Raw genomic sequence first — 24,180 nt, forward strand, 5'->3', positions numbered from 1 at the left:
ATAAAATCATAGGATCATATATTTTGAAGAGACCTTGAAGGCCGTCCAGTCCAACTTCCTTCTGCCATGCCGGAAGACACAATCCAAGCACTCCTCACAGATGGCCAACCAGTTTAAAAACCTCCAAAGAAGGAGACTCTGTTTAAAAAACGCCAAAGAAGGAGACGCCACCACACTCCAGCAGTTGCCACTAGTGTAGATGGTGCCCATAATATGTATCATTCTTTAATTCTAGCGAGACTGGTGAACTCTGGAGGTCTCTAGGTCGAGACCCTGCCCTGGTTTCGTTGATCCTTCACAAACTAGCAGCCCTGGTAACACAGCCCTCAAATGTCAAAGCCGCTTCGTACTCGGGCAGCGAAGACAGTGAGGAATTTGCTGAGGAAGAACCTCTCAAAGTAAGCTTTGCACCTGCACTTGGAAATATTACTTTCTTGAACTATTCGTGAACTATTACTTTCTTGAATGCTCCCAGAATGCCCCAGCTGGTATGGTTGCAACCTGCAGGATTCTGGGAGATATTTACTAGGCCAGCAGAGCTGGGGAAATTCTGAAAGAGGGTAGCATGGAATTTATGGGAGGAGTAGCCAACAACAGCAAGAGCCAGTGTGGTGTAGTGGTTTGAGTCTTGGACTACAGCCCTGGGAGACCAGGCTTCGATTCCTGCTCAGTCATAGAAACTCACTAGGTGACCTTGGCTGAGTCATGCACTCTCAGCCCCAGAAAACCCCATGAGAGGTTCATCTAAGGGTCTCCATAAGTTGGAAATAACTTGAGGATACACAACAACGTTAGCAAACAACGGTAACCTTCATACGGTAGCCACTAAAATGGAATTATTTGGGCTTGCTGGGAAGATGGCCCATAGAAAAGAAGATGGTGGAATAATGACCCCTACATCCTGTGCCATTGCCCACCCCTGCTTTAAGGGGACCTTATGAGAGATGGTGGGAATTGCAGTCCAACAACATCTGGAGGGTCATAGGTTGCTCAGTGTTTTAAGATCTAGCAAAGATGCTATGTGACTACTGGAATCAGACTTCGTTGTTAGCTAACAACACAGAAATCTATAGCAAGGTGGTCAAATGGCAGTACCTTTATGATAGAAGTGAGCAACAGGCCCCATTGCCACTGGGTTATAAAGTGAATCAAGAATCAGATTATAGGGACATGGTTCCCATTTGAATTCGCATTCGATCCTAGTTAAAGGGAAATCATTCCCATTTGAATTCACGTTCGATCCTAATTTGGTCAATTTCTCTAGCAAAAACTCGAATCAGCAGTGGATAACCTGGGTTATCCTGACACCACTTTTCAAGCAGGGTATCCAAACATAGCAAATTGCTACATTGACCTCCAAACGCATTAAGCACATTATGCCCCCCTGCAAAAAAAACCCTGCTTAATGTGTGAGGACACCCATTGAACACCATTTTTAATTTCCTTTTTTTCTTTTTTCTTTTTTCGCCTAAGCGCCTGAGCAATCAATTGACTGCTAAGAAAAAAGAAAGAAAAGAAAAACAGGTTTGAAAGATGCAAATGAGAACGGAGAACAAAAAAAGCCTGTGTCAAAATGCATAGAAGATATTGGCGTCACTGTGACATCTAATCATCTAAGCGCTTGATTGACAGCTTTTTTTAAAAAACGGTTCCATAAAGGCAATGGGAACAGGGAACAAAAAAGTCCGTGTCAAAATACCACAGGGAAATATCAATGGGAATGAGAACATGGGTTAAGAAAAACCAAGTCTGTTTGCTGCCTTTTGTAATGGGAACGATGGACGTGATGCGAATACGACTCGGATACTTGATCCGAGCCAGACTTGCAGCAAGATTCGTCGATTTATATGCCCAGTGGGAATGGGGCCATAGATCTCAAGACCCTCACTGGGAGCCATTTTGGGAGGGGGAAATCCAGTCCCTCCAAACATGCTGTTGAAACCCCCCTCTTTGTCTCTTTTTCTCCCTTCAGGCCACATGTGCCATCTATGAAATTCTCTCTGTACTGCAAGATGAAAAGGTCCTCCAGGAGGTGTTCCCAGACTTGCTTTATGCTCTCTTGTGGCAGGTCAGCAAAACCCTGGGGCAGAAGATGCCCTTTTATGAGGGCCGCCGGAGGCTCTTCCGAAGAGAACAGCGCGTATCAGAAGGCAACCCTTGCAGGCAAGCGTGCCTCCTTTCCAGGCCATGTCTTGGAAAATGTGGCTTATTTTTATTTCTAATTTTGCAACGTAAGAAGTCTTCTTGAACAAGAAAAATTGCATCCATGATGATTTCCGTCCTGAACCCACTGCACAATTATACCACTATGATTCCATTTTTAACTGCTGTGGCTGCATCCTGTGGAATCTGGGAGTTTCTAGTTTGGTGATGCCGTAGGGGAGCCCTTCAGCCAGCTGGGACTGTGCCACGGGCAGATGGATTTCGGCATCCTTGTTAGCATCCTGGCCAAGTGTTAACAGACACCCAGTGTAGAGAGTCTGTTGGTACTAGTGACTATGTTTTTGGGAACAGACTGGAGAAATGAGTTTTCCTCTATAACTATGAGGCTGTACAGACCAGCCATTAAAGCCAGCATCAGGGTGGAGTGGGGGTGTGGCATCCACACGACGCATGCCCTGAACCCTCCCCCATGCCAGTGTGACACTGTGCACTGCAGCACATGGCGGGTGGATTCAGGGCACTCCTCTGCTGCTGTGTCCAGATGATGCAGAGCCAAAGGAGCACCGAAAAGCTGCAGCACCAGTGGCTATGGCACCCTTTCTGTGGTGCAAAAAGAAGCCACTTTTTGAAGCTCCTTTTTGCACTACAGAAAGGCCAGATCGGGGCCATGGCATGTAAGTGCCACAGCCCTAATCCAGCACTAAAAGGGGTGGGCTGTTGAACCGCTAACTTGCTTGTATAGTTCTCAGAGCTAATTGGGTGGGAGATTGGTCAAGCTTGCACACAGTGATTTTATTAATTTATTTATTGCACTTATATCCTGCCTTTCTCCCAAAGTAAGATCCATTTTCTTTGCTTCTGCACTATATAACCCTTAGGAGTGTATCTTCCATTATCCCCAGCCAAGGCTGCACCCCAGCCCAGGTGCCCCATATATCCAGCAATGGGGACTGAATTTGATTACTGTCTGGGGATATTCTGAGTACAGTTAGTTTGGGGGCCAACACTACTGTTGGCTGTGAGGGGATGCTGGACCCATCTGCAAAAGGGATGGCATTCTTCTCTGCTGTCTACCATCTGCTGCATTATTTACAACCAAACAAGCTTATCTTATAGCAGTAATGTGTGTCACTGTTTGGCATCAAAATAACTCTTGGGAAGGCCTGGAATTACATCCTTGTCTTGTACAAAACAAGTTTTCTGACTGATAATTCTATTGTGCATAGTGTGGTGCAGTGGTCTGAGTGATGAACTATGAATCTGGAAACCAGTGTTCAAATCCTTGCTCAGCCATGGAAACCCACTGGGTGACCTTGGGCAAGTCACACTCTCTCAGCCTCAGAGCAAGGCAAGGACAAACCAAATCCCCTCTGAACAAATTCTGCCACAAAAACTCCTCATCTTAGGGTCATCTTAAAGCAGAAATTACTTGAAAGCCCACAACGACAACAAAAATTGTGTAGTGTAAATGGGTATTTGGTCTTTGTGAACAATCATAGTTGCATGAGATATTCTTTCTGTCTTGGAATGGGTTTTTTTCTACACCAAGCTTTTTAGCAAAGAACCTATAAATATTTGGTGTAAAAAGACTGGAACAAGATGACTTTTCTTAACAGCTGATATTTATTGTTACCCTGAAATGATTACATAAACCAGGGAGTCATCTGTTGCTTTATCTCACCACAAGATGGTTTGTTGTCACACACACTTGTACTGTTGGATTGACTGTTCCCATTTCCGGAATATCAGTCTGTTCTCTTTCTGTGATTTGGAACTGCTGATACTGGGACATTATTTTTAGTGTATTGTTTGATCTGTTCATTTGGTGTTTGGATCTTTGCAATATCAGACTGTATACAGTCGCATCTTGCTTGATCATTCATCTGTTTTCCACAAAGATTCTTATAGGTTTATATTATTGGTTGTCAGGTTTTGCTTTACCTTTGTGTGCTCGTGTGTTTTTTAATATACCATTTTGATTTGTTTATTATGCCTCTGGATGATTTGCTTGGAATCATCAACATGACAATCATGAAATTATAAAACACCACTGGTGTTGGATAAAAAACAAGACAACAGAATCCTTACCAAGGTTGTACAATCTAATTTTTGTTTTAAAAGAATATAAGGGAAGGAAGGGTCTAATGCAAATACAAATATCATACACACATGTGTGTGTATAGACAGAGAGAGAGAGAGTCAGCCCTCCATATCCATAGATCCTGTATACTCAGATTCTACCATCCACAGTGAAAATATTTCCTCCCCCACCCCCAAAAAATTCCCCCAAGCAAACCTTGATTTTCTCATTTGGTATAAGGGATATCATTTTACTAAACCATTGTATATAATGGGACTTGAGCATCCATGGATTTTGATGACCATGGGACAAGGTTGGCCAGATGTCCTCCTTTTCCAGGGCATGTCCTACATTTCAACCTTCTGTCCAGGAGGAATGTCAAAATGTCCTCCATTCTGATTTCTGAGCATGTCTAAGTAGTATGAATGCACATTTATATTCATGCTTTTAGCGTTTACCTTTCATTTATTATTATTTTTATTTATTATTAAATAACTGGCTGGACTTTCCTTTCTGTTGCCTGTGGGGTGTTTTTCTTCCTGTGTTCCTGAAATAATTTTTATGCTCTTTTCTGGACCAGACTTTCTGTAGCAAGCCTGAAGGCTCTGATTTTGAAGCTTATCTGTGATCCATCACTAGCAGAAATTGGTGAGGTGAATATCTGGGCATTACTCAGAGATCCTAGAACCCACCAGGAGGGTGTTTGTGTGCTGACCAGGTAAGCAACCCAGCAAGGGCTAGCATCATATAATCACAGAGTTGGAAGAGACCCTAAAGGCCATCCCAGTCCAACTGCTTTCTGCCATGCAGGAAGACACCATCAAAGCACTCCCAACAGATGACCATCCAGCCTCCTTTTAAAAACCTTCAAGGAAGGAGACTCCACCACACTCCAAGGCAGCATACTCCACTGTTTCACAGCTTTTACAATCAGGAAGTTATTTCTAATTTTTAGGTAGAATCTCTTTTCATTTGGTTCGAACCCATTGCTCCATGTCCTAGTCTCTGGAGCAGTAGAAAATAAGCTTGCTCCATCCTCAACATGATAGCTACTAGGCATGATAGCTATATGCAGTGGAGAGAATCCATGTCCCTAAATAACATTTACTGGGCACTATAAGGAGCATTTATATTTCAGGTGCCTCCAAGTAACACTTTGCCCTCTTGCTGCAGCTGTAGGTGTTTTTTTTTTTTTATTCTTACAGTCATTCTACTGGTTATTCTTTTTTCTAGGTGCCTGTTTCAGAATAGACTCCTCAGCCCCAAGGTCATCCAAAATGTCCTCCCCTGGATGAATTCAGGATCTGAAAAGCTTAGGCTAACAGGAACTGCCTTCTTTACTGAGGTAAGACCAGAGCATTTAGAGCAGGAATGTTCTGCTCCTCTTTCAGAGGACTGTGCTCTTAGCGCTTGCATGCATGCATGTGTCTGTTTCTGTGTGTATAACTTATAAGCTATATAAATAAAGTATAAAATAATAATAATAATAACAACAACTTTGGAGTGCATTTATCTCAGATCTTAGGGGAGAACATCCATTTCTTGTCTGTTGAGCAAAATCCATGTGTAAAATCCATTGTGGCTGGGAATTCTGTTGATGTCTTATGCGTGCATAAGTTCCCACACAAAAGCACTTATAGATTTTTGTTTAATATGAAACACATTGCTTTATGTAAAACACAATGTGAAAAATTTCAAGGTTATGGAAGCAGGGTGTGTATGGGGTGCCATTGTGCATGGATGTACATATTGCAACTCACTAATGAGCCATGTTGGACAATTTCTGCATTACTAAGCATCAAGCTACATTCCATCTCCTTGCTGTTAGATCATGGCTCTTAGGTGTAATAATGAACATAATGAATTGCTGCAGGTGATTCAGGATCCCAAGTTAAGAGAAAGGGAGCAGCTGAAATATCTCCTTCCCATCCTGCTAGAAAGAGCAGGAGACCAACACCCAGGCACCCGCCGGATGGCACTCAAAGGTCTTGGCAACATTCTCCTTGTGGCGCCTGACAAGGTTAGATCTTGCTTTTTAAAATTAATGTTATTTTAGATGTGTGTTTTGGATTCTATTACATTACTCTCCATTCAGTGCAATAGACTAAGGATCAGTTGACAAATGTAGACGGTCCATGGTTGTAGAAGCAAAGTGCAACAGTGCAAAGTGTGTTTTGCACATGGCTGCATGCTATGCATTTGCCTGTGCATTCAGACCCACATTTGGTATTGTGGTTCAGTTGCGCAACATATCATTCAACACAAGGTTTGTGTAACAGACTATTGAGTAACTGCATGAAAATATTTATGCTATGCAGTCCTAATGTAGGGTCTTGGATAGACATCAACAACTGTTTCAAACCACTTCTAACTGGTTTCATGTAGGGGTAGATATCTCCCCCCCCCCAGCAGGTTTCCTTCAGTCAACTGTGCCATAGCATTTTGGTGCACAGAAGTGACATCACATCACTTTGTACTGCCATTCTGGGCAATTTTCAGCCTTTTTGCTTCGGTATTTGATATGTGCTTGACACACTCTGGAGAAAAAGGTTATTTGTCACGTTTGCAGCTGATCTTGGGTGATTGGATTCACTGTGTGTGTGTGTGGGTTCTGAGATTTTTTTTAAATTCACATATACATATACATACATACCAATATTGACATTCAACTGATCTTCAGTTCCAAATGCATTTCTTCTTCAAATCCTGAAACATCCATCCTAAATTCTTCCTCCTAACTCTCTCTACCCAACCTTCTTCTCAGTTCTTTCCATTCCATTTCTTCATTCTTTCTCCCATTCTCACTTTCTGTAACTTTTGCTTCCTGTTCTACATCCATAAACCCTTCATCCTTATACTTCTTTCTCTGCTCCTTCAGTATCACTAAGGGGCTATACAGACAGCACTGAAGGGGTGGCATGCAGCATCTTTTGTTTCAGCCCTATTGGAGCCATGGCAACTGCACACCGTGGCCCCAATCTGGCCTTTGCAGGGCGCAAAAAGGAGCTGCAAAAAGCGGCTCCTTTTTGTGGCCTGCAGGTCTGCGTCATATGTATGCAGTGTCAAAGGAGCGCCATGAGGAGCGCTGTGTGGTATGGTGCATGGTATCACACCACCCTGAAGACACAGCCAGGGCATGTGTTGTGAAGATGCTATGCCCCGACTCTGCCCACAAGCCAGCCCAAACTGCTGGTTTGAACAGTCCCTTACTCACACCTTCACACTGACATGCTTATATAAATGGGATCTAGGATCAGTAATGGGCTTCAGAAACCACACTTTGGGGTCCCAAGTGTTGCATGTGGCCTGTAGGCTACACTTTGCCTACTCTGTCTTAAAGAGAGTCTTGTCAGTATCCAGCATCTCAGGTGCTTCCAATATGTCCACTCAGGTGAAAAAACAGAAGAAGACCATTGTAGCAATTCTCCTGGGTGCTTTGTATGATGCCAAGGTGGTACTTGAGAGTCTGGAGGTGCTCGCCTTGGTTCTTCCTCAGCTGAAACGGAAGGATGTGAGCTTTCTCTTTAAAGACATCACCTTGAAGACTATAACCTACCTGTCTGATGTAAGCTGATGAGACAATCTCTCTCCACCTCACAGAACTCTAGCACTCACCTCTCAGCGATTAGACTCCTGTGCATTTAGCTACTCGATATGTCTCTATATTTTCTGTCTTCTTACTTTTTGTTGCTCTTTTCTGTTTCTATATTATGTTCTGATCTTTGTTGTGGGCTTCCTTGAGTCTCTAATTGGGAGAAAGGTGCAATATTAAGAATGAAATATCTCTCCCACAAAGAAATAGCACTTGAAGGCAACTGCACTCTCCATCTTGTATTCCCAAACCACCAGTTGATAGACATAGTAGGGATATAATTTTTCACTAAGCATCTTCTCAAAGGAAGCAATGAGTAAGTTTAGAATTTTCTTCCTGTTGCAAGAACATATTTAAAATCCATGCAGTTTCACAAGCCCATTTGCAAACTGGACTTTTTCTGCACAAAATATGCAAATGGAGTTGGCTCTCTGTATCCACAGATTGTGCAACCATGTACTTACTGAAAATATTTTTAAAATATATCAAAAAAGCAGACCTTGATTTTGCCATTTTATATAAGGGACACCATTTTACAGTGCCACTATATTTAATGGGATTTGAACAGCCACAGATTTCTGTATCCACAGAGGTTCCTGGATACTAAGGGCCAATTGTTGTTGTTTTGCACAGAAAATAGCATTTCCTGTACAGAAAATTCTGTATCTCAACCATGTGTGAATTTTGTGCAGAATAAATCTGCAACTATAGCATTTGCTACACAGGAAACAATATTTCCATGTAGAAATAATATTTCCTATGTCTAAAAGGCAGTTGCCAGCACAGAAAATGCTATTCTCTAGATTAAAAAAACAGAAAACAAACTGGTGGGAATTTTGTGCAGAATAAGTCCTGAATTGTGCAGATTGTCATCAATCCAAGGTTCTTCTCTTTGGGGTTTCTTGACACAAAAAAACACATTTTCAGATATATATTTTTTATGCTTTGACTATTCCTAATGCAGATGAACATTACCACTGATACCTAAGGTGATACACACACACACACACACACACACACACACACACACACACACACAGCCATTCTGACTAGTAGCCATTAATGGTCCCATCACCTATGAATGTATACAAGTCTTCTTCCAAATCCATTCTGAGACTGACATGAGTATGCAGTTGTGGTTAGTAGGTTCACTGTCACTGGGGCAATTAATCCACTCTGGATTTTAGTCCAAACTGTATAAGAACTATCTAAGGTGCTGAATCTACCCATCTCCCCCCCCCCCCAAAGTTCAGCACCTTGGATAATATTTAAAGTGTGGGCTAATACCTGAGTGGACAGACAGTCTTTAGGCCCATTCCCACTGGTGGAATAGCCCGCATTCCAATTCGGCTCCATCTCACTATAGAAATCGATTCCAAAAGGTCCCTCATTCTAACTAGGAAAAAGTATCCTTTTGGAAGCGATTTTTATCCGTTGGAACCCTTGTCGTCCCTATTGGGGCTGGGGGAGGTGGAGCAGCCCTTCAGTCCTTGGGCTGATCCCTCTCCCAAACCCCTTTGCACCAGCGAGCTTTAGTTTCCTCTGATCAAGTTCTATCCAGGGCAGCTCACCTCGTCGCTCTGGGGGCTGCGGCAGGCCCCACATCTCAGGCCATAGGCCATGCTGGCCAGCCTTCCCTCCAGGCCCCCTCAGACACGCAGGACCCAACCGACCTGGGTGGCGGGATGGGGGAAGGACACCAGTGACTCACAGAACAAGGGGCAGCCCTCCAAAGCGTGTTCTCTGTCCAGGGGCAGGGGATAGTAGGGGAAGGTAGCAGAGAGGTGGAGGTAGAAGTGGAGAAGGAGGAGAAGGAGGTGGTGGACCAGAAGGAGGATGAGACTGGAGGAGATGGAGGCATGGCCAGGGTACCCAGGAGGAGGAGGAAGTGGACGGACCTCCCTTTCTTTCTTTCTTTCTTTCTTTCTTTCTTTCTTTTTTTTAAAAAAAACTCTTATCAAAAATCACTAGGTTGCTAAAGTGACCACTTTGCAAGTGGCTGCTTCAGAAATATAGCGATTTTGTAATGACATTTTTTAAAACAACAACAACAAAAAAAAAACCAGCACCGGGGGGGTGTCTCTGGGGAGGAATGGTGACACCTTTCTGCCATTTGTCTCTCCCACAGAAACAGAATTGATTCTGATGGCGTTCCCACCTGTTGGAATCGCGTCAGAATCGATTCCTTGGGGAAAAACCTCAAAAACCCAGCTACCAAAATACCCCGAGCTTTTCCCATTTGCTCCGGGTTTTTTTCCCACTGGAATCAATCACATGAGGATCAATTTCCAGTGGAAACCATGGACATAAAGCTCAAATCAGGATTCGGAGCTTTTCATAGTGGGAATGGGGCCTTTGAACACTTTCCCTGGTTCTTCCCCTTGTACACAAGGGTTTTGGTATGGAAGAGAAGAAATTGAGGACATGGCCCTCCCTGAAAGAATTCTATCCTCCACTGAAATTTTCCTCCATTCCCCAAATATCTAGCACCGCAGTCAAATAATGTTTCAGCTGCGCATTTAGAAATAAAGTTTAGGCATCCAAAGAAAAGGGACTGTCATAATGGTCTGGGGAAAGCAAACACAACGCATAGAGGAATTCTAAGCATGAATTATTTTTGGTATCTTACTCTGTTATTTACTATGAGTTTCCGGAAGATTATGGGGAAATGATTTGCTTCCTTGGCTATAGGACAATGCTGATCTCCGCAAGGCCGCACTACACCTCTTTGGCATCCTGGCGGACTGGACAAAGCTCAGATACAAAAGATTTTTTGCTGAGCAAGTCAAAAAGAGTTTGGTGCCACTCCTCATTCACCAACGTGACCCCAGCGCCAAGGTCTCTGAGGTAAGACCTGGTGGAGGTTGAGAAAGCTGTCAACTGTCCTTGTACTTGTGCCTTCCACCAAAGTTATAATTGACCCCACATCATTGACCAGCAGCTCCCTCTTGGAGAGAATGAGGTCCAGGAAAATAATCCTCTTATTGCTTCTTCCACCTTCTAGAAAATATATTCAGGGGTATCTATGTTGGCTGTACAACAAAATACAACAAACCCCAAGATTCACAAAAGAATGATATTTTTAATGGGCCAATCAAACGGCAGAAAATCCACAGTGCAAGCCTTCAAAGCTTCATTGACTTCTTCATCTGGCAAAGATGTTAAAAATCGTACAGGAGAAAAATGGTGAAGATGTTAGAGTCACAGGCCTACATTCTGTCTCAGATTTTACTCCGTTGTCAGTTAAGATGGTATTGAGAGATCTCAGTGCACACAGGGGCCATCCTTCTTTGCCATGTGAGGACCAGGGACAAAGGCCCTGTCCTTATTGCCTTTTGACCCACATGGCTGAGACAGCCCTGACAGCACTGAAATCCCTGCTTCTTGTGTATTCTTCTCAAGAGCTTCCTAGCACCTCCTGAAACAGTTGTGTTCCTGTTTTTCAGGCCTGCAGAGCTGCTTTTCTGAAGTGTGTGAGGTTTTGGGCAAAAAAGAAGCTAAGAGTCTATATTGAAGAACTTTACCATGTTACCAACCTGAACCCTGCGAATCTTCAAGGCCATATATGTGTGCAACTGGTGAGACAGAAAGAATGAGAGAGAGAGAGAGAGAGAGAGAGAGAGAGAGAGAGAGGGTATATCTTGAATTAACAGAAGATAAATTCAGTGCAGCAAGAAAACGGTGGAGGAAGGAGGGATAGTGATGATTGGCTGACTACAAGTGGCCAAAAATCTCTCTCCCCAGAGCCAATGTCTAGCCTCCAGTAACCTATTTAGAATGGAAGTGGGCTGTTCGTTGCATTTCAGCACCTGCCTTCCCTCACCTTTGGCTCTGCTGGCTGGGGCTGATGGGAGTTGCCATCTCCTACAAGCCATAAAACCCTGACATAGGAGTTTATAACATGGAGGGTGAATTGGTAAAATCCTGTACAGAAATGAAATTTTAAAATCCAGGTGTTGTCTGTCAGATGCATTGCCATGAAAGAGAAATAATGTGAAAATAACGCAAATGGAAAGCTCCTTTGTACTTTCAGAATTTAGCTAAAGTAAAAATGAGCTAGTTTTGACGACTTTGCATTCGGGTTATTTTTGCGTTATTTCTCTTTCACACAGACGTCATCTGGAAAAAAAAGTGGGTTGCTTTCAGTTTAAATTTAGTTTCTGCATGGGATTTTTCCCATGTGGTAAACTCCATAGAAGAAAAAGAATAATTCAGCAAATTTTTAGTTAACAGTACTCCACAATCTCATGTTTCCTTTGTTCTTGTTGTTATGTGTGCCTTCAAGTTGTTTTTGACTTATGGTGAACCTAAGGTGATTTGTTGAGAGGTCTTTTGCCACTTCCTTCCCGTGAGACTGAGAGAGAGTGCCTTGCCCAAAGTCACCCAGTGGGTTTCCATGGCCAAGCAAGGATTCAGCCCTGGTCTCCAAAGTTGTAGTTCGATACTCAAATCACTACACCATATTGGCTCTATAGTTCCTCTAATTTTGGTTTTTTACAGACTTGTGAAGCTTCTTTATGTGGAGAAAGGTCCAAAGGTTGGTGCAGGGGAATATTTTGTTTGTTTGGACTCCAAATTCAGGGAATCCATTCTCTAATTTCTGACTGGAATTCAAAGACATAGCTGTGTTAGTCTGGAAAATCAGTATGCAAAGGGATCATGTAGCACCTCTGAGACTGAATGAAAGAAAAATGCTGGTAGCATGAGCGTCTGTAGACTTGAGCCTACTTCCTACGTTTGAGTTGGCTCAAGTCTAGAAAAGCTCGTGCTACCAACTTCTTTCTTTCAGTTAATCTCAAAGGTGCTACAAGAACCCTTAGGTATGTTTATCCTTGAGAAGAGAAGGTTAAAAGGTGATATGATTGTTATGTTTAAATATTTGAAAGAATATGGAGTGAGCTTGTTTTCTGTTGCTCCAGAGAATAGGGCCAGGAGCAATGGAGTCAAGCTGCAGGGATAGAGATTTTATCTAAACATTAGGAAGAACATCCTGATGGTAAGAGCTGTTTGACAGTAGAAGATGCTGCCTTGGAGTTTTCTTCTTTAGAGGTTTTTAAACAGAAACTGGGTGGCCAACTGTTGGGAGTGTTGTTATTGCCTATTCCTGCATGGCAGAATGGCTGGACAGCCCTTTGGGTCTCTTTCAACTCTATGATACCATGATCTACCTCTGAATTATGTCACCTCCCCTCAGGAATTTGGAAATGTCACTTTTTGGACTACTAATCCCAGGATCCCTTAGCAAGTATTCTCCTTGCAAGATTTGTAACCGAAACCTACTGTATAATGAGCTCAAGTGACATAGTGGGAATGTCACCCTCTCTCAGCCTCAGTGGAAGGCAAGGGAAAACCTCCAAATGACAAGAAAAGCACATGTTTTCTAAGAGATCCTGTTTTTCTACATAATACAGGTTGAGGCTCTGTTATCTGAAATGCTTGAGATCAGAGGTGTCTTGGATTTTGGATTTTTTTTGGATTTTGGAATACCTGTATTAATAATAAAATAATAAATAATAAAAGCTTTATTTATATACCGCCCTTCGAAAACATCAGGGTGGTTTACAGCAGTGCAAAATACATATACATAAAATAACAGGGCGAGGAACAACAACAACAGTGCAATTAAATTAAAACTCATGCCAGGTCATCAATGCTGCTGGCAAAGGGGGGGGGGGGGAGGGCATTCAGGGGGGAGGAGTCAGGGGTAGGCCTGCTCAAAGAAAAGTGTTTTCAACCCCTTCTTAAATTGGGCCAAGGAGGTAGCTGAGCGGAGTTCAATGTATATTTGCATATACATACATAATGAAATATATCGGAAAAGGAACCCAAGTCTAAACACATTAAATTCATTTATGTTCTGTATATAAATCATTTTGTGCATGAAACAACATTTGTGTTCACTAAATTACCAGACAGCAATGGTGCCACTGTTTCATCTACCCATGAAAAAAAGTTTTGGTTTTTGGAATATTTCAAATTTCAGATTTCTGGATAAGAAATACTCGACCTGTACACATTGCAGTGTTCAGGACTAATAATGGCAGCAAAAAACTGGTTAAACAGAGTGTGTGTGTGCATTGCCCATGACTGTAAAAAAACCACAACTGTTGTTGCATCATGGGGTTTTTTGATCATGCTTTTTGGCACCCTAGCAATTTATTTATTTATTTATTTATTTATTGGATTTATACCCTGCCTTTCTCCCAAAATGGGATTTTCAAGAGAGTGTCATGTTTGGCTTATTATAGGTTAATATCAACCCAGAGCTGAGGGGAGAGCTGCTGAGAAAGACATTGACATATTTCCAAAGCAGCTGGGAAGAACTGCAAACAAGAGCACTGGAAATGTCAGGTAAAAAGAAAGAGGATCTGGAAGGATCTGAAAGGCTGTTTGGAAAATCTCCTGGACCTAGAAGCAAATTGGCAGGGAAAGGGAGAGATATAGGTGATGCAAAGAGTACCATGGAAGCAACTGCAAAATAATGATGGATAATTTCAGGGCACTCTCAATTGCATAGGCATTTGGTTGGTCCAATTTTGCCTGATCATTTCATGGGACAGGCTCAGCCCCTGCCCCCTGGGAAATGGCAGGGGTCTTTGGCAGCCAAACTCGTGGAAAACATGAAGTCGAAGGCTTTACCAGCCGGAATCCGTGTTTTTTTGTGGGGTTTTCAGGTTATGTGGCCGTGTTCTGAAAGAGGCAAAACATCAGGAATAAGCTCTTCCAGAGCATGACCACATAACCTGAAAACCCCACAAAAAAACCCTGGAAAATATTTTCAAAATGGACTTCTGCTTTGACCCATGGATCCTGGAACTGGGGGCAGGCCATGGGAGCTCAAGCCCACCTTAAGACTTGCCCTCTAAAATCATAAAATAATAGAGTTGGAAGAGACCACAAGGGCCACCCAGTCCAACCCCATTCTGCCATTCAGGAACTCACAGTCAAAATATTTTTGACAGATTGCCATCCAGCCTCTGCTTAAAGACCTCCAAAGAAGAAGACTCTACCGAGCGAGTGTGTTCAACTGTCAAATAGCTCTTACTGTCAGGAAATTCCTCCTAATTTTTAGGTGGAATCCCTTTCCCTGTAGCTTGCATCCATTGTTCCGGGTCCTAGTCTCTGCAGCAGCAGAAAACAAACTTACTCCCTCCTCAACATGACATCCCTTCAAATATTTAAAGAAGGCTATCATATCACCTCTTAACCTTCTCTTCTCCAGGCTGAACATCCCCAGCTCCCTAAGTCGCTCCTCATAGGGCATGGTTTCCAAACCGTTCACCATTTTAGTCACCCTCCTTTGGACACGCTCCAGCTTCTCAACATCCCTTTTGAATTGTGGAGCCCAGAACTGGACACAGAAATGACCAGGCAAATTGGATAAACAAGACTCCTATGTAGTTGATGGCCTTCAGAATTTACCCACCAGACGTGCACTGAATTATCACTATTTTGCTATTGCTTTTATCGTACTCAGATTGTTACTACCTTCACTTGGCATCACCATCACAGATAACAGAGTTGTTGAGGATATGAGAGATAAGTACAGTCCTGTTCCACAGGATGCTTGGTTGCCCTGCTTCTTTCCACAAGCAGTCAAAGTACTAGTTATTTACCAAAACCTTTGACTGTTAACTAGCCTTTGCAAGATGTTTAATTAGGAGATGATGAAGATGAAGATGATTTTAAGAAAGCCAGAGTGATATAGTGGTTTGAGTCAAATCTCACTTGGGCATGGAAACCGTCTGGGTGCCCTTGGACAAGTCACACTCTCTCAGCCTCAGAAGAAGCCAGTGGCAAACCTACTCTGAACAAATGACTTGAATGACAGCAATTATTATTTTATATTAACTGCTTTAAATTAATGTTTTCAATATGGTTGTCTACGTAATTGCTTTTTAACTTTATTACTTTTCTTCAGTCGCCCCTAGATTGTGGAACGACCTGCCAGAAGAGATTTGACAGCTGAATATGCTGTCTGAATTTAAAAGAGCATTAAAGACCAGTCTCTTCTGGCAGGCTTATTCAGATGATGTTGTGAATTTTAAATGATGAATTTTAAATGCAGATTGTTTAAATATGTATATATCCTGTTGGCCCTTTTAATTGATGTTTCTTTTCACTAATGTCTTTTTAACTGATGTTTGTCTGTTAATTGTTGTTGTTCCTTGCCTCAATCCATGGGGAGAGGCAGGTAAGAAATATTTATTATTATTATTATTATTATCATCATCATCTTCATCATCCATTGTTTTAACTGCATTTAGTTTTATCCTGTATTGTGAGCTACCATGTTGTGAGGTCCTATACCAAGAGAAAGGCAAGATACACATGAAATAAATTGTTTTTCAATTATTTTTAACCAGTAAGTAAGTACTTAAAATAACAAAAATTCCCCAGGGAAGTTTGCCTGATGGCCTGACTTTTCCCTTGCATAACCTTTCTTTCCTTAGGAGTTATCCTGGAAAGCATGCAGATAACAGATCTAGATGAAGCAACTTGGCAGCTTCTGCTGAAAGGTACCTGATTTTCAAAAATGTATCTGTACAGAGCTTGGAAAAATTCCTTTTTAAAAAATAAAAATCTACAAGCCCCAGAACTGCCCAGCAATTAGGCCGGAATTAGGGTTTGCAGGTTTTTTAAAAAAGGAATTTTCTCCAGATCTGCACCTATATATAGTTACCAAGGACAGCAGCAGCTCTAATTGCTAGACAAAACAGTAAAACGCTGTTTTTCATGTATTTAGCCTACTGGGATCTAACTATGCACAGAGAGATTTGCTGGGTCTATAGACACAGAGTTTATCCTTCTTTGTGTTTGAGACGTAAAGCTTCTTTGGCTACGTCTGCACTGCAGAAATAATACAGTTTGACCCCACTTTAACTGTCATGACTTCATGCTATGGAATCCTGAGACATGGTTTTGTGAGATATTTAGCCTTCTCTGTCACAGACCATAAATAAAACTATCTAAAAACTTTCATCTAAAAAGATTGACTTCTATATGGCAATAACAGCAAGGGTTGTTTTTGCTACCAAAAAGGAAAAGGAGAGATATTCCAAAACAAGAAGACCTGTTATTAAAACTTTAAGATATGATAGATGGATAGACTAACTCAATTATTAAGATATAATTCTTTAGAACAGGTTAATAAGGGATGGCTTATGGGGGTGAGGTTTCTGAAAGATAGATGGGGAAAGATGGCAGGACAATTAAACACCTAAAAGATTTAGACTGCAGATATATACATCTTGTGGGAACAAAGTCAGTAGGCAAAAGGTATAAGACATGATTTAAAGAAGAAGAAGTTAGAGGAAAGTAGATGGAGTTCAACAAAAGTAATGATTGTAAAAGAAAGGCAAACAGAGAATAAGAATAGATTTACATTGGTAGGAAGGAAGGAGGTATGAAAGATGAAGGACAAAGTAAGTTACAAGAGGTATGTGTAGCTATATGAGGCTCTGAGTATGGATCATGAGGTCCAGCCCCCAGTTCAATGAAGGATCTCCACTTAGAGTATCCTCAGCAAGTTGCATGAACCATTAGCACATGTTAACATCAAATCAATGCATGTGGGGCTCAAAAAGAGCCCAGAAGCACATAGTGCAGATACTCTTTTTAATGTGAGAATGCCTGGCAGAAATTTTAGGATAAAATTGCATTGCAGAGCATTATCCAGAATTAAGCCATGGTCAGGTTGCAGGGATGGCAATGTGATGCAGTGGACAGAGCATCAAATTTGGACAGAAGTTTCAAATCCGCACAGGGCCCTGAAGAAGAGGAACATGTTGTTGGGGCAGTCGCTTTTTCTCAGCCTTGCCCACTGAAGAGTGTTGTTATAATGATAAATTGGAGGATGTGTATCTACATCAGCTCAGCTTCGGAGCTGCCACCATCCACTGTCAAAGCACAGAGCTACTATCTAATCCTTGCCGCAGAGGGAGCCAGCAGGCAGACCAGCAACATCTTGGACTGCCTGAAGGAAGAGGCCCCTCCCTCCTCAACTGTCATCTCGGCCTCAGAGGGAGCCATCAGGCAGACCAGCAACATCTTGGACTGCCTGAAGGAAGAGGCCCCTCCCTCCTCAACTGTCATCTCGGCCTCAGAGGGAGCCATCAGGCAGACCCAGCAACATCTTGGACTGCCTGAAGGAAGAGGCCACTCCCTCCTCAACTGTCATCTCGGCCTCAGAGGGAGCCATCAGGCAGACCCAGCAACATCTTGGACTGCCTGAAGGAAGAGGCCCCTCCCTCCTCAACTGTCATCTTGGCCTCAGAGGGAGAGATCAGGCAGACCCAGCAACATCTTGGACTGCCTGAAGGAAGAGGCCCCTCCCTCCTCAACTGTCATCTCGGCCTCAGAGGGAGCCATCAGGCAGACCAGCAACATCTTGGACTGCCTGAAGGAAGAGGCCCCTCCCTCCTCAACTGTCATCTCGGTCTCGGAGGGAGCCATCAGGCAGACCAGCAACATCTTGGACTGCCTGAAGGAAGAGGCCCCTCCCTCCTCAACTGTCATCTCGGCCTCGGAGGGAGCCATCAGGCAGACCCAGCAACATCTTGGACTGCCTGAAGGAAGAGGCCCCTCCCTCCTCAACTGTCATCTCGGCCTCGGAGGGAGCCATCAGGCAGACCAGCAACATCTTGGACTGCCTGAAGGAAGAGGCCCCTCCCTCCTCAACTGTCATCTCGGCCTCAGAGGGAGCCATCAGGCAGACCAGCAACATCAGGGACTGCCTGAAGGAAGAGGCCCCTCCCTCCTCAACTGTCATCTCGGCCTCAGAGGGAGCCATCAGGCAGACCAGCAACATCTTGGACTGCCTGAAGGAAGAGGCCCCTCCCTCCTCAACTGTCATCTTGGCCTCAGAGGGAGCCATCAGGCAGACCAGCAACATCTTGGACTGCCTGAAGGAAGAGGCCCCTCCCTCCTCAACTGTCATCTCGGCCTCAGAGGGAGCCATCAGGCAGACCAGCAACATCTTGGACTGCCTGAAGGAAGAGGCCCCTCCCTCCTCAACTGTCATCTCGGCCTCAGAGGGAGCCATCAGGCAGACCCAGCAACATCAGGGACAGCCTGAAGGAAGAGGCCCCTCCCTCCTCAACTGTCATCTCGGCCTCAGAGGGAGCCATCAGGCAGACCAGCAACATCTTGGACTGCCTGAAGGAAGAGGCCCCTCCCTCCTCAACTGTCATCTCGGCCTCAGAGGGAGCCATCAGGCAGACCAGCAACATCTTGGACTGCCTGAAGGAAGAGGCCCCTCCCTCCTCAACTGTCATCTCGGCCTCAGAGGGAGCCATCAGGCAGACCCAGCAACATCAGGGACAGCCTGAAGGAAGAGGCCCCTCCCTCCTCAACTGTCATCTCGGCCTCAGAGGGAGCCATCAGGCAGACCAGCAACATCTTGGACTGCCTGAAGGAAGAGGCCCCTCCCTCCTCAACTGTCATCTCGGCCTCAGAGGGAGCCATCAGGCAGACCAGCAACATCTTGGACTGCCTGAAGGAAGAGGCCCCTCCCTCCTCAACTGTCATCTCGGCCTCAGAGGGAGCCATCAGGCAGACCAGCAACATCTTGGACTGCCTGAAGGAAGAGGCCCCTCCCTCCTCAACTGTCATCTTGGCCTCAGAGGGAGAGATCAGGCAGACCCAGCAACATCTTGGACTGCCTGAAGGAAGAGGCCCCTCCCTCCTCAACTGTCATCTCGGCCTCAGAGGGAGCCATCAGGCAGACCAGCAACATCTTGGACTGCCTGAAGGAAGAGGCCCCTCCCTCCTCAACTGTCATCTTGGCCTCAGAGGGAGAGATCAGGCAGACCCAGCAACATCTTGGACTGCCTGAAGGAAGAGGCCCCTCCCTCCTCAACTGTCATCTCGGCCTCAGAGGGAGCCATCAGGCAGACCCAGCAACATCAGGGACAGCCTGAAGGAAGAGGCCCCTCCCTCCTCAACTGTCATCTCGGCCTCAGAGGGAGCCATCAGGCAGACCCAGCAACATCTTGGACTGCCTGAAGGAAGAGGCCCCTCCCTCCTCAACTGTCATCTCGGCCTCAGAGGGAGCCATCAGGCAGACCCAGCAACATCAGGGACAGCCTGAAGGAAGAGGCCCCTCCCTCCTCAACTGTCATCTCGGCCTCAGAGGGAGCCATCAGGCAGACCCAGCAACATCTTGGACTGCCTGAAGGAAGAGGCCCCTCCCTCCTCAACTGTCATCTCGGCCTCAGAGGGAGCCATCAGGCAGACCCAGCAACATCTTGGACTGCCTGAAGGAAGAGGCCCCTCCCTCCTCAACTGTCATCTCGGCCTCAGAGGGAGCCATCAGGCAGACCCAGCAACATCTTGGACTGCCTGAAGGAAGAGGCCCCTCCCTCCTCAACTGTCATCTCGGCCTCAGAGGGAGCCATCAGGCAGACCCAGCAACATCTTGGACTGCCTGAAGGAAGAGGCCCCTCCCTCCTCAACTGTCATCTCGGCCTCAGAGGGAGCCATCAGGCAGACCAGCAACATCAGGGACTGCCTGAAGGAAGAGGCCCCTCCCTCCTCAACTGTCATCTCGGCCTCAGAGGGAGCCAGCAGGCAGACCAGCAACATCTTGGACTGCCTGAAGGAAGAGGCCCCTCCCTCTTCAACTGTCATCTCGGCCTCAGAGGGAGAGATCAGGCAGACCCAGCAACATCTTGGACTGCCTGAAGGAAGAGGCCCCTCCCTCCTCAACTGCCATCTCGGCCTCAGAGGGAGAGATCAGGCAGACCCAGCAACATCAGGGACTGCCTGAAGGAAGAGGCCCCTCCCTCCTCAACTGTCATCTCGGCCTCAGAGGGAGCCAGCAGGCAGACCAGCAACATCTTGGACTGCCTGAAGGATGAGACTTCTCCCTCCTTTAACTGTATTTTTATTGTATTAACGATTTTACTGTACACCGCTATGATCATCGCGGAATAGCGGTCTATAAATAAAACATATTATTATATTATTATTATTATTGTCTGTTATTTCAGCGCTTGAGAAGCTTCAGAAGAGGCCCAGCGAAGACCTTCAACAGGCAGCTGCTGATTTGGTGACTTATGTCATCAACAAGTGGGGAGAGCTACCCGAAAGAAAGGAAGCCCCTGCCAGTGAAAGCAGCAGAAGCCAAGACCCTGTCCCCTATGCTACATCCCAGCCTGACACCGCCTTAGAAAGTTTGTCAGTTCAAGCACTGTATGAGTAATCGCTTGTAAGTATCATTGCCACATTTAAAAAAATATTTTATTGAAATTATACACACATTACAAAAAACACATAAAATTTTACAAAAAAACAAATAGACATAAACATTGAACACTCTTACTAATATCTACATAGATATAACATGTAACATATGACACACACACACACACACACACATATGCTTGATATATAAACGCTTGTCCAACCTTTATTAACTCCACAAATATATAGATAGCTGTTTTTGTCTTTTAATAGGCAAACTTTTTTTTCTTTCCTTCTATGACATCCCTTCAAATATTTAAGGAAGGCTATCATATCACTTCTTAACCATCTCTTCTCCAGGCTGAACATACCCAGCTCCCTAAGTCTTTCTTCATAAGGTTCCCAGCTTCTTCGCCATTTTAGTGGCCCTCCTCTGGACATGCTCCACCTTTTCAATATCCTTTTTCAACTGAAATGAATTGAATCACAGAAAATCAAAGGCAAACTGCCTCTGGACAAATTCTGCCAAGAAAACCCCATGCTAGGGTCGCCATGGGTCGATCCACAGTGCAAAATTAAAGACACCCACTTTATTGACCCTGACTCTATCCTACAGAATCCTGGGACTTGTAGTTTGGTGAGGCACCAGAGCGCTCTGACAGATCAGGTTGAATACCTCGCCAAACTACGGATCCCAGGATTCCACAGGATGGAGCCTGATAGTTCAAGTGGTGTCAAACTGCTTTTATTCTGCAGTGTGGATGCACTCATAAGTCAGAAACAGCTTGAAGGCACACAACAACAAAATGCTTTAAAAATATTTCTTACTACAGATCGTTTTATCTGTTCTCCTTTAACCTACAACAAAGGCCAGTTTGAGTGGGACAAATATTGGGAGAAAGGTGGCATATAAATCAAATAAATAAATAACATTCTCATATGAGATGGTGGACATCTGGGAGGGCAACAGCTGCAAGGAGGGTAATAGATATGAAAGGGGGTTTTGCGGTACCCCAGGTGGCCAGTTTGTGACCATTTTGGCCAGTAAGTGAGACTGCACCCAGCAGCCATTTTGCTGTTATTGTATATCTGGGACAAAAATTAATCTAAAATCTAAATTCTCTCTCTCTCTCTCTCTCTCTCTCTCTCTCTCACACACACACACACACACACACACACACACACACAATTTTAGATTAATTTTCAATATGAGATTTTAGATTAATTTTTTCCCCAGCTTTACAATAGCAGCAAATGGCTGCTGGGTGCAGCCAAATATATACTGTGGACTCTTCCCTTATGCAGGGGATCCGTTCTGGACCCCCCCCCCCCGGCACATAAAGCAAATACCGCATGTGATCGAACCCCATTGAAAACAATGGATCTCATGCAGTCAGCACGACGCATATATAAATGAATCTTTCCGCACGTGATGTGGGGCTCAGATGGCAAGAAAGTCATATTCAGAGTATGTTTGGGCCCAAGGGTTTAACTTTCTCCATCCCCTGAGTTATGGCATCACATGTGGGAGAAGGATGTTAGAATGAAGACAAGAGTCCAAAAGTTTTGCCAGAGTCCAAAGTTATGGCCCCTTTCAGGTTAAAAAAAAAATCCCACTTTGTAGAATGGGGTAGAGATGGAAAGAATATTATCATGATTTGTTTCCAGGTTGAAAAATTGGTTTCTCAACAGTTGGGAAACCCTGTTGGGAAGAATAATAGATCATCAGTAAGAATCTTGTGCAATTATTCTGCGTAGAAAAGTCATGTGCCAGAAAACAGGTTTCTTATGCAAAATAATTCCTCTGCACCACTTTGGGACATTCAAACACAGAGAAGATGGTGCAGAGGAATATTCGTCTTCTTCCAAGGCTGGAAAATAGTCAAGGATTTCTATCCCTAGAATGAGAATGCTTAATCTTTCCTCTGCCCCCAATTCTTCCCCCCCCCCCCATCATGATAAATGCCTCTAGACTGTTCAGAATTTTCTCCCACTGAGGCTTGGTTTGGGTTGCCAGTTTGGGGAAAAGGGGGGGGGTATTTACATATTTAGACATTCAGGGTGGCATTTTCTGAGTTCAAAGATTATCACTTGCCATTTCCCCTCTATAATCTCTTTTTTCCATCCTGAATTCATGCTCTCTTTCTCACTCTCTCTGTTTTTTAATAGACTTGAACCCAGACATCAGTACTCACTTGTGCAGAAGTGGTGACAGGGCACCACCCTTTTTCTCAATCTGTGAGTTGCCTTTGCTCCTGGGTAATAGAGCTCTTCCTAAGAAGTTTATCACATGGGAGGGAAGCGCCCACTTCCCGTGAATAAACAGCTATTGAATCTGTGAATATCCCGCAGTAGTGGGGTTGTTTTCAGATGATGTTGCCATTATTTCAACATTAACCTATGAATAAAGCAGCAAAATCGCGCCACTTTTTATTTTTGGGATCCCTCCCCCCCCAAAAAAAGGCATTATTTTGCCATTTTATTCACAGGTTAATGTTGGGATAATGGCGACGTCACACAGCGTCATCTGAAAACAATCCCGTTGTTTCAGGATATTCATGGGATTTAATCCCCAATTATTCACAGGATGCGGGCGCGTTGCCTCCCATGTGATAAACTGCTATTAAAAGGGACAGATCAGATGAAGGACGGAAGGTTGAAGGAATCCAAGGCTACTGCCACACTGCATGAATAAAGCAGTTTGACACCACTTTAGCTTCCATGGCTCAATTCTACGGAATTTTGGGATTTGTCATTTTGTGAAATATTTAGCCTTACTAGTCAGAGAGCTGTGGTGCTTCACCAAACTATCCATAGCATTGAATTAAAATTGAAATCATGTCAAATTGCTTTATTTTTGCAATGTGGCAGCAGCCCAAGTGACCACTCCCTGGCCTCTGTTCAGTCTTTCCTTTTATTCTTTCTTTCCTTCTGATGCCAGACCAGCTGGAGCCATGGTTTTGTCACACCAGAGAAGACAGAAGACTTTTACACCAGCAGAAAGTGCCTTGCAACCCTCCAGAATGGCAAAAGCAGCAATCTTCCCACCTATCACCTGTACTCTTAAGATCGATTCGGCTCAATACATCTGTATTTGTTGTGATTCAATCGTCTTCTGTGCTGAGTTTTTACTCATTTTACATTTAAATTCTCAAACTGT

At 44.1% G+C, this 24,180-nt stretch overlaps 1 protein-coding gene across 1 annotated transcript in view; it reads left to right on the top strand.

The window, feature by feature from the left end:
* The window catches only part of LOC149315277 (maestro heat-like repeat-containing protein family member 2B), a 79,625-nt gene extending 58,586 nt beyond the window's left edge, over nucleotides 1–21,039 (top strand). Inside the window, exons 32-42 of the mRNA XM_089523636.1 lie at nucleotides 236–398; nucleotides 1,973–2,163; nucleotides 4,824–4,961; nucleotides 5,477–5,588; nucleotides 6,117–6,263; nucleotides 7,635–7,808; nucleotides 10,527–10,682; nucleotides 11,282–11,413; nucleotides 14,084–14,186; nucleotides 16,289–16,354; nucleotides 20,828–21,039. Coding sequence (XP_089379762.1) covers nucleotides 236–398; nucleotides 1,973–2,163; nucleotides 4,824–4,961; nucleotides 5,477–5,588; nucleotides 6,117–6,263; nucleotides 7,635–7,808; nucleotides 10,527–10,682; nucleotides 11,282–11,413; nucleotides 14,084–14,186; nucleotides 16,289–16,354; nucleotides 20,828–21,039 — 1,594 coding nt within the window. The remainder of the gene's footprint in view (nucleotides 1–235; nucleotides 399–1,972; nucleotides 2,164–4,823; nucleotides 4,962–5,476; nucleotides 5,589–6,116; nucleotides 6,264–7,634; nucleotides 7,809–10,526; nucleotides 10,683–11,281; nucleotides 11,414–14,083; nucleotides 14,187–16,288; nucleotides 16,355–20,827) is intronic.
* Nucleotides 21,040–24,180: the final 3,141 nt, after the last annotated feature.

Source organism: Sceloporus occidentalis, unplaced genomic scaffold (assembly GCF_023333645.1).
Source record: "Sceloporus occidentalis isolate IW3139 unplaced genomic scaffold, rSceOcc1.0.p SCAF_4, whole genome shotgun sequence".
NCBI lineage: Eukaryota > Metazoa > Chordata > Lepidosauria > Squamata > Phrynosomatidae > Sceloporus > Sceloporus occidentalis.